The sequence below is a fragment of the Babylonia areolata genome, chromosome 17 (genome assembly GCF_041734735.1).
Source record: "Babylonia areolata isolate BAREFJ2019XMU chromosome 17, ASM4173473v1, whole genome shotgun sequence".
Lineage (NCBI taxonomy): Eukaryota > Metazoa > Mollusca > Gastropoda > Neogastropoda > Buccinidae > Babylonia > Babylonia areolata.
Genome location: NC_134892.1, coordinates 20,804,502 through 20,814,501, shown reverse-complemented (window position 1 = coordinate 20,814,501; position 10,000 = coordinate 20,804,502). Strand labels below are relative to the sequence as shown.

Genomic DNA, 10,000 nt, shown 5'->3' with positions numbered 1-10,000 from the left:
GTGTATAGTTAAACTTTGATAAGAGAGAGGGAGTGAGAGAGAGAGAGAGAGAGACAGAGATGGGGAGGTTACGTAACTGAATTTCTTCCAGCCACGGGCACAGTTCTTGAATACAGTTCCTTGTGTGTGTGTGTGTGAGGGAGAGACAGAGAGAACGAACGGAATCAATACAGGTGCTTCGCTTATTGCGTGCTGCTTTACAACGGTGTTGATGTTTGCCTTGCAACCCCGTTGCAGCGATCTCGCATAATAACGTGTGACTTGGTGTCGTGAGGTTAGCATGACTTTGTGTGTGTGTGTGTGTCTGTGTGTGTATGTGTGTTTCGTGTGTCTGTGTCTGTGTGCGTGAGAGAGAGAGAGAGAGAGAGAGGCGAGTTTGTGATACTATTTGTCCGAAATCAGCATCCTACATCTTAAAATGCTTCTGCTCCTAATGTTATGAATATTTTTGTGTGCGTGTGCATACGTGCTTGCGTGTGCATGTGTGTGTGTGTGTGTGTGTAAGTATGCGTGTGCACTGACGAGAGAATTGGCGACTTTCCCATGTAAATATGACCAACAAAAAAAAAAAAAGAATAAAACGTGGACTGGAATCTTGTCGAAGGGAGCCAGGTTTTTGAGCTGGGCACTAGTGTGATGAATTATGTATGGGGGACATGGTTTACGTACACCCTTATGGCCTTAGGCTGTTCGCTTCACGTTGTTACAGCCCGGCCTTCGGAACCTGTGAGGGTTGGGGGATGATGTTGCACGTGCGTTTGTGTGTGTGTGTTCGATGTGTATGTGTGTGTGTGCGTGTGTGTGTATGTACATGCATGTGTGTGTGTGTGAGAGAGAGATGGTGTGTGTAAATGTGTGAGTGTGTGTGTGTGCACGATGTGTGTGTTTGTGTTTCGATGTGTGTGTGTGTGTGTGTGTGTGACGCTGTGTGTGAGTGTGTGTTTCGATGTGCAGTGTATGTACATCAGTGTGTGTGTGTGTGTGTGTGTCGCAGTGCAAGCTAACGACGAAAGCCGACGCACAACTAGTACCTCTGAAACGGATGCTGTGACTTATTGATTTTCATTTTCCTTTTTTCAGTCCTACGATTTCTGTGTATTTGTCTCGTTTGAATGGTCCTATGTGTATAGAGAACGGACGGGAAATGCGGTGTGTGAAGGAATATGGGTGTGTGTGTGTGTGTGTTTTGTGTGCGCGTTCACGTGTGTGTGTGTGTGCGTGTGTGTGTGTCTATGTGTGTGTAAGAATTAGGTGAAATAACTAAAATAACATAGAATTTATTATTTAGATAACAAAAAACATAACCAAAAAAAAGAAGAAAAACCGGGGAGGATCTTTTGACATGGGAGGAGTCCCCACCCCGACACTGTATAATGTGCTCGTGGAGACGCGCGCGCACTCCACGCAGTGCCTTTGACCAGTGCCAGCAGCTAGCAGCAGCTAGCAGCAGCAGCAGCAGCATCGCATTTGTATGATTTCTCTTGCAGGCAGACCGGCAGACGGACAGACCAGCTCTTTGTGTGTTCGGAGCGGCCATTGGCGTGCTGTGTGTTCTGTGCTGTGCTGTGTTGACTTGGTGGGCTGCAGCTGTACTTGTGCCGTTTGGGTTGATAGGGGAGTGATGGTTTTGTGTGTGTGTGTGTGGAGGGGGTGGGGAGTGTGTGTATGTGTCTGTGTGTTGTCTCGTTCGTCATTTATCAGATGGATTCCCCCGTCTCCTCGACGAAAGCGGCAGTATGACCAAGATCCTCCAGTCCTCCGTTGAGCTTCCATCTGTGTGTGTGTGTGTGTGTGTGTGTGGAGGGTGGGTCGTGTGTGTGTGTGTCTATTTCTGTTGGGGGTGGGGGTGGGGGGTTCGTTGTGTGTTTGTGTCGTGTGTGTGTGTGCGTGTGTGAGTGTATGTTTGCATCTGCGTGCGTGTCTGTATGTGTGCAAGTGAGTGTGTGTGTGTGGAGGATGAACGGCGTGTGTGTGTGGAGGATGAACGGCGTGTGTGTATGTGTGTGGAGGATGAACGGCGTGTGTGTGTGTGTGTGGAGGATGAACGGCGTGTGTGTGTGTGTGTGGAGGATGAACGGTGTGAGTGTGTGTGGGCGGAGGATGAACGGCGTGTGTGTGTGTCTTTCTGTGGGGCGATGGGGTGGGTGTGGGGAGGGAGGGGGCGGGGGCTGGGTTGTTTCTCAGTGTGTTTCTATGTTGGTGTGTGTGTGTGTGTGTGCACGCGCGCGTTTGTGTGCATAAGCGTGTGTGCGTGCGTGTGCGCGCGTCTGTGTGCATACCTCTGCGTGTGTGTGGGGGGGGGGGGGGGGGGGGGGGGTGACCCCGTTTATGTCCATTGGAATTCCTGCCCTAATTTGTCACCTTTTCCCCATCATTCCCCCCCTCTCTCTCTCTCTCTCTCTCTCTCTCTCTCTCTCTTTCTCTCTCTTTCTCTCTGTCCTTCTGTCGCTGTCCTTTTTTTTTTTTTTCCTTTCTTTTTTTTTTTTTTTTTCTCATAACAGGGCAGATTTTTGTCAGCAGACGACGGGGGTGACGCCAGCAGACAGACAGAGGACAGTGCAAAAGGAGCGCCTTCACTTCCCCTGTGCATTCCATCGACATGGGACCATCTTTGAATCAGTCGGCAGATTTTTTTTTTTTTTTTTTTTTTTTTCCACCACCGAGTTTTATGCCCAGTGGAATCGAAATTTTCTTGCCGATTTGTTATTCCAGTTTCTTTCGGGGGCCCGATTTTGCACCAAGTTTTATCGATTTATTTCCGGCGGTTTTTTTGTTGTTGTTTTTCGTGCTGGAGATTTGTTCAGCAAGTTTTCCTGTTTGTTTATTTATGTATGTATTTATTCAGATTTCCACTTCTGACGGCAAACCGTGGAGAGAGAGAGAGAGACGTCAAAACTTGTCGACAGTCGACGAGGTCACACCAACGCTTGCGTCCAACGACGCGATGGCACTGAAGTCTTCCATTCGACTTGCGAACCATTTCGCCGTTTATTCCGTTTTCTGGGTTGGAGTTTAATTTTCAATTGCTTCGTCCTTCCCCGAGGATCCGCCGAGAGTTTGTTCGGTTGTTTTCGGTTATTTTCGGGTGGTTTCGCGATCTGTCGCGGTGCCGAGTTGTCTGTCGTGTCGGGAACGGTCGGGAATTTCCGTCAGCAGTTTTTTTTGCTGTTTTGAATCGAGGTCCGAGTTTTATTTGTCGTCGGCGCGAATTTGTTTGTTTTGTTTTTTTTCTGAACTTGATTTGCCTGCAGTTGCGTTGGTTCCTGTTTGGGTGTGGGATGGGACTGGGGCACTGGCATGTGTGTGTGTGTGTGTGTGTGTGTGTGTGTGTGACAGAGAGAGAGAGGGGGGGAAGAGAGAGAGTGTGTGTGTGTGTGTGACAGAGAGAAAGAGAGAGAGTGTGTGTGTACGTGAGAGAGAGAGTGTGTGTGTGCGTGAGAGAGAGAGTGTGTGTGTGTGTGTGTGTACGTGTGAGAGCAAGAGAGAGAGAGATTTTACAACGCAACACTCACCGTCCGCCCCCTCCACACCTCTCCTCCCCCCCTCCCCCCCTCTCTCTCTCTCTCTCTCTCTCTCTCTCTCTCTCTCTCTGTGCTTGTTTTCTTCTCTGTGTGTGTGTGTGTGTGTGATGTGGAACGAATAATTATTATTGTTTATGATATTTGTAGTTATGTGTTAGTGTGTTCTGATTGTGGATTGTGTGTGTGAGGGGGAGGGGGGGGGGTGACATTGTCGTATGTGATAACCAAATATTAATGCGTGTGTTTGGGGGAATGATGGTTTATATGTATTTGTGTGCGTGTTTGGGAGTAGGGGGGGATGGGGTGATGGTGTGCGTACGTATTTGGGGGTGGTGATGGTGTGTGTGTGTTTGGGGGTGGGGGTATGGTTATATGTATTGGTGTGCGTACGTGTTGGGGGGGGGGGGGGGTGATGGTTATATGTATTGATGTGCGTGTTTGGGGGATGATGGTTGTATGTTATATATAGGAGTGTGTGTTTGGGGGGGCTATCACTGTTGCATGTTAATGTACTGATTTGTTTTGTTTGAACGTGATGGACAGTGTTGTTTGAATGTGAATGGACAGTGTGATTTGTTCATCTTTAGCTTTATATGTAATAAGATACTTCATTTTGACTTAATTTTTCATTCACGTTTCAGTATCCTTTTGTAAAGAGTAACTTGAATGTATTTATCATATAATGTGATTGCAGTTATGCTTTAATCGAAAAGTTCATTTGCTTCTGACATTTTAAACACTTCTTAGTGATGTAACTCAGAGACAGTCTTTTTTGTATAGCTTTAACTGTGCCTGGTTAATCAAAGTGTAATTGCAAGCTTTTTTTTTTTTTTAAAGAAATTTTATGTAAATAAAACGTGAGAGAGATAAGGAAAAAAAATACACATAAACTTTAACATTTAAACGATTCTCCACTATGAATGATCGCAAAATTGGAGATTTTTTTTTTTTTTTAAGACAGGGATTAACTATTTCTGTTCGTTTCGCAACGACACTATGACAACAGAAAGAGCTATGCACTCACTCGAAACTTCTTTTTTCCCCTTTGCAGGAACGACAACCACAGTTGCCCCCACGACCACCACTACTACTACTACTACCATCAAACCGCAACGTGAGTGTTTGTGTGTTGTCGTGTGTCTGTGTTTTGAGGTACACTGGACGTTTACAGTCTGTGACGTCACAGACAGTCTCTGTCTCTCCCTCTCCCTCTGTTTCTCTCTCTCTCTCTCTCTCTCTCTCTCTCTCTATCTATCTATCTATCTATCTCTCCCTCCCTCCCTCCCTCTTTCTTTCACTCTCTTTAGCTCTAGCTTTCTACTCTCTCTCTATCCATCTCCCTGTCCCTCTCTCTCTCCCTTCTGTCTCTTCCACCCTCTCCCCCCTCTCTCTCTCTGTCTCTCTCTCTGTCTCTGTCTCTGTCTCAAGCTCTGTTCTGTCTCTCTATCCCTCTTCCCCTTTGTCTCACTAGAATTCTTCTTCTTCTTCTTCTTCTTCTTCTTCTCTCTCTCTATCTCTCTCTCTCTCTCTCACTAGCTTTCTTCTGTCTCTAATCGCCCCTCTCTCCCTCTCTCTCTCCCTCTCCCTCTCTCTGTCTGTCTCTCTCTCTCCCTCTCCCTCTCTCTCTCTCTCTCTCCCTCCCCCCTCTCTCTCTCTGTCCCCATCTTGTTTATCTATCCAGTAGTGGACGATGTGTTACAGTGTTACATCATCTCAGGCAGTTGTGAGGGTGAAGGAAAAGTGGAGGGGGGGGGGGTAACAATGAGATAGATAGGGATAGGTTGGGTGGAAGACCAGAGAACGCTGTGTGTGTGTGTGTGTGTACGTGTGTGTGTGTGTGCGTGTGTGTGTGTGTGTGGTACATGTGCGCAAGTGTGTAAAAGAGGCAGGGCAAATCGACAAGAGTTTGTGTGCATACACTGTGCAGGTGCCTAAGGTTATATGTAAACTTTTGATTTGTTGAAAACCAAACAGATAGGTTCGCTCGTGCGTGTGTTTGTGTATGTGTGTGTGTGTGTGTGTGCGTGTGTATGAAGCCAGTATTGTTTATGTGTGTGTTGTTGTTGTTTTTCTAAAGACAAACTCTTAATTATAGTATAGTTTTGGATCACCGGGTGTGCACAGTGTGTATTGAAGTGGGTTTTTGTTTAGGAAAAAAAAAACTTTTTAAAAAATAATAAAATAAAATAAAAATAAAAGAAAAAGACTTCTAAAGAAATTAATTCTCACCTTCCCATAGAAATGAAAGATTTCTGAACGTTGTATAAGGTTGAGGTTGGTTGAGGTAAGATGGATGAGTAAGTGAGGGCGAAGACAGTAAAGAGAGGGGGTGGGGAAGGGGGGGGGGAGGGAAGAGGAGGACAAGAGTGAAACAATCTAGCTTCAGAAGAGATTGTCACAGTGTGTGTGTGTGTGTGTCATAGAGTGTGCCATGGAATGCCGTTGGTTCTGTTTGTGTCATCACAGAATGTCCGTATGGTGTGTCACGGAATAGCATAGAATGTGTGTCACAGAATGTCATAGAGTGTGTCACAGAATGTCATAGGGTCTTGTCAGAACAGCATAGGATATGTGTCACAGAATGCCATAGGGTGTGTCACAGCATAGCATAGGATATGTGTCACGGAATGTCCATAGGGTGTGTCACAGAATAGCGTAGGATATGTGTCACAGCATAGCATAGGATATGTGTCACAGAATGCCATAGGGTGTGTCACAGAATAGCATAGGGTGTGTCACAGAATGCCATAGGGTGTGTCACAGAATAGCATATGATATGTGTCACATAATGTCATAGAGTGTTTCACAGAATGTCATATGGTCTGTCAGAATAGCATAGGATATGTGTCACAGAATGTCTGTAGGGTGTGTCAAAGAATAGCATTGGATATGTGTCACAGAATGTCACAGGGTGTCTGTCACAGAATGTTATAGGGTGTGTCACAGAATAGCATATGTGTCACAGAATGTCATAGGGTGTTTGTCACAGAATGTCATAGGATGTGTCACAGAATAGCATAGGGTGTGTCACAAAATGTTATAGGGTGTGTCACAGAATAGCATAGGATATGTGTCACAGAATGTCATAGGGTGTCTGTCACCGAATGTCACAGGATGTGTCACAGAATAGCATAGGGTGTGTCACAAAATGTTATAGGGTGTGTCATAGAATAGCATAGGATATGTGTCACAGAATGTCATAAGATGTGTGTCCCACTCTGTGTGTGTGTCTCTGTGTCACAGAATACCATGTGATGTGTCACTGAATGTTATTAATTGTGTCGTGGAATATTATAGAATACGTGAAGCTGACAGTGAAAAGTGAATTGGCTTGTGTAATAAGGGGTACACAAATAATACATGGTAAACAGCGGGGGAAGTTGACCTGTGCACTGCATACAACAGAAAAGAAAACCAAGATATTCTGCAGCGTGGAATGATGCATTATTATTTGTAGTAGTAATTTGAACTTCAGTCAACCAACCAACAGCGGTAATACATCGGTCGCGGCTATCAGTATTGTGGGGGTGGGGGGTACAAGTGCATCTTCAAAAGGACAGGGTAACGCTAGTGTTGATGATTCCAGTGAGGGGGGGGGGGGGGGGTACAAGTGCATCTTCAAAAGGACAGGGTAACGCTAGTGTTGATGATCCCAGTGAGCACCAAACTATGGGAGTCATTAATTAACCACTGCTAGTTCTGAAAGACCCCCCCAGACCAGATACTCATTTTTGCAGCTGGGCATTTCGAGAAAAGCAGTAAAATGAAATATTGTCATTATCATAGAGTAAAAACGCTTGTTTTGTTTTGTTTATTATATATAAAATATATATCTAGATTTTTTTTTTTTTTTAATGAAAAAACGAAAGTAGTTAAAAGGTTCTTGGTCATCCCAGAGACAAAGGGACATAAGTGTGAAGGAAAAAGTAATGACAACAAAAGACCTGTAAGACTTTTCCACAGATTCCTGTAGGGGTTGGGAGGAGGGGAAGTAGAACTGGACCACTGTAAAGTTCTGAAAGAGTCCAGACTACATATTTACATTAGAGTTAGGCATTTAGTTTGACAAAAATATATGCATACGTGCGGAGCTTCTCGGACTGTATTCGATTGCTTTTGTTCGAGTGTGTGGTGTGTTTTAAGTAATATATCTCTGCGTTTAGTTGCATGACCTTGTTTATTATGGCAGTCTTTAATATGTCTGGCAGTTATGTAGGTTGTCTTTTGTAGTTCTGTTTGTTGGGGGAGAAGCGACATTATAACTCACAACTGATGACTACCTGGTCATTAATAGGAACTGCTAAACCCATAAAAAGATAAAATGAAATTAAAAAAAAAACCCGGAATGGGACTCGCCTCGCGTTTTCATTACTAAGATGTTACCTTTAAAACAGCACAGGTTAAACACAGGTCCGTTTTTATTTACCGATTCTGGAACAGGGAAATACAGGAACCTCCGTGTTCCTTACCTGTCTTGAAATATATGTCTACAAGACTAATGTAAATAGTAAAATGCTTGTTCTAACAAAAACATGTTCACGAGACTAATGTTAACAGCAAATAAATAAACGAAGGAAAGATAGGAATACCCAAATTACTAACAATTACAATGCAGAAACGTTGAGGGAGTTTAGTATTTCGTTTTCATTTCATTTCAACAAAACAAAAATGTAAGAATAAGACTATTAGGGGGGTCGTGGGGGGTAGGGGGGATATTATAGAGAAATAAATATCCAGAAATTGGCACCACACTCATGGACAATGTGCAACTATCTAACATCTGACCTGCAACTGAAAACATAGCCTGTCAGGTTTCCTAGTTTCAGGAAACCGTTAATGACATCACAAAACCACACGTATTTTCAAGTTATTTCTGAAGCCATGCTCACATGTGAAACCTGAAATTCATACGACCAGAATTGTGAAACTTAAAAACACAAACTAACTTTTTCTCTTGTTAAAAAAGGGGGGGGGGGGTATTTTATTTCACAACCATCACACTTAACCACTTGTTTGTTGAAACGTAAAGAAATGAGGTCAGTGTGACCTGAATTTGAAGTGCAGTCACTACTTTTGTGTGTACTTATCTGCTGGACGAAAACTAATGCAGTCCTAAGAGGAACAAGTCAAAATAAAGACTGGATGACTGACATCCTGACCTGTAAGCTCTGTCTTATCTCAGTGACGTGACAGCCCTTCACTGACATCCTGACCTGTAAGCTCTGTCTTATCACAGTGAGGTGACAGCCCTTCACTGACATCCTGACCTGTAAGCTCTGTCTTATCACAGTGAGATAACAGCCCTTCACTGACATCCTGACCTGTAAGCTCTGTCTTATCACAGTGAGGTGACAGCCCTTCACTGACATCCTGACCTGTAAGCACTGTCTTATCACAGTGGGGTGACAGCCCTTCACTGACATCCTGACCTGTAAGCTCTGTCTTATCGCAGTGAGGTGACAGCCCTTCACTGACATCCTTACCAGTGAGCTCTGTCTTATCTCAGTGACGTGATAGCCCTTCACTGACATCCTGACCTGTAAGCTCTGTCTTATCTCAGTAACATGATAGCCCTTCACTGACATCCTGACCTGTAAGCTCTGTCTTATCTCAGTGACGTGATAGCCCTTCACTGACATCCTGACCTGTAAGCTCTGTCTTATCTCAGTGACGTGATAGCCCTTCACTGACATCCTGACCTGTAAGCTGTGTCTTATCTCAGTAACATGATAGCCCTTCACTGACATCCTGACCTGTAAGCTGTGTCTTATCTCAGTGACGTGATAGCCCATCATTGACATCCTTACCAGTGAGCTCTGTCTTATCTCAGTGACGTGATAGCCCTTCACTGACATCCTGACCTGTAAGCTCTGTCTTATCGCAGTGAGGTGACAGCCCTTCACTGACATCCTGACCTGTAAGCTCTGTCTTATCTCAGTGACGTGATAGCCCATCATTGACATCCTTACCAGTGAGCTCTGTCTTATCTCAGTGACGTGATAGCCCTTCACTGACATCCTGACCTGTAAGCTGTGTCTTATCTCAGTAACGTGATAGCCCTTCACTGACATCCTGACCTGTAAGCTCTGTCTTATCACAGTGAGGTGACAGCCCTTCACTGACATCCTGACCTGTAAGCTCTGTCTTATCACAGTGAGGTGACAGCCCTTCACTGACATCCTGACCTGTAAGCTCTGTCTTATCACAGTGAGGTGACAGCCCTTCACTGACATCCTGACCTGTAAGCTCTGTCTTATCACAGTGAGGTGACAGTCCTTCACTGACATCCTGACCTGTAAGCTCTGTCTTATCACAGTGAGGTGACAGCCCTTCACTGACATCCTGACCTGTAAGCTCTGTCTTATCACAGTGAGGTGACAGCCCTTCACTGACATCCTGACCTGTAAGCTCTGTCTTATCAAAGTGAGGTGACAGCCCTTCACTGACATCCTGACCTGTAAGCACTGTCTTATCACAGT

General features: G+C 44.7%; 1 protein-coding gene across 14 annotated transcripts in view; it reads left to right on the top strand.

Annotated features, from left to right (window-relative positions):
* LOC143291754 (uncharacterized) overlaps window positions 1–10,000 on the top strand; it is a 364,123-nt gene that overhangs the window by 316,638 nt on the left and 37,485 nt on the right. For all 14 annotated transcript variants that reach the window (XR_013056579.1, XM_076601854.1, XM_076601851.1 and 11 more), the window contains exon 3: window positions 4,573–4,635. Coding sequence is in view for 13 of the 14 variants with exons in the window: in XM_076601854.1 (XP_076457969.1) it covers window positions 4,573–4,635 (63 nt within the window). In the remaining variant the exon portion in view is untranslated. The remainder of the gene's footprint in view (window positions 1–4,572; window positions 4,636–10,000) is intronic.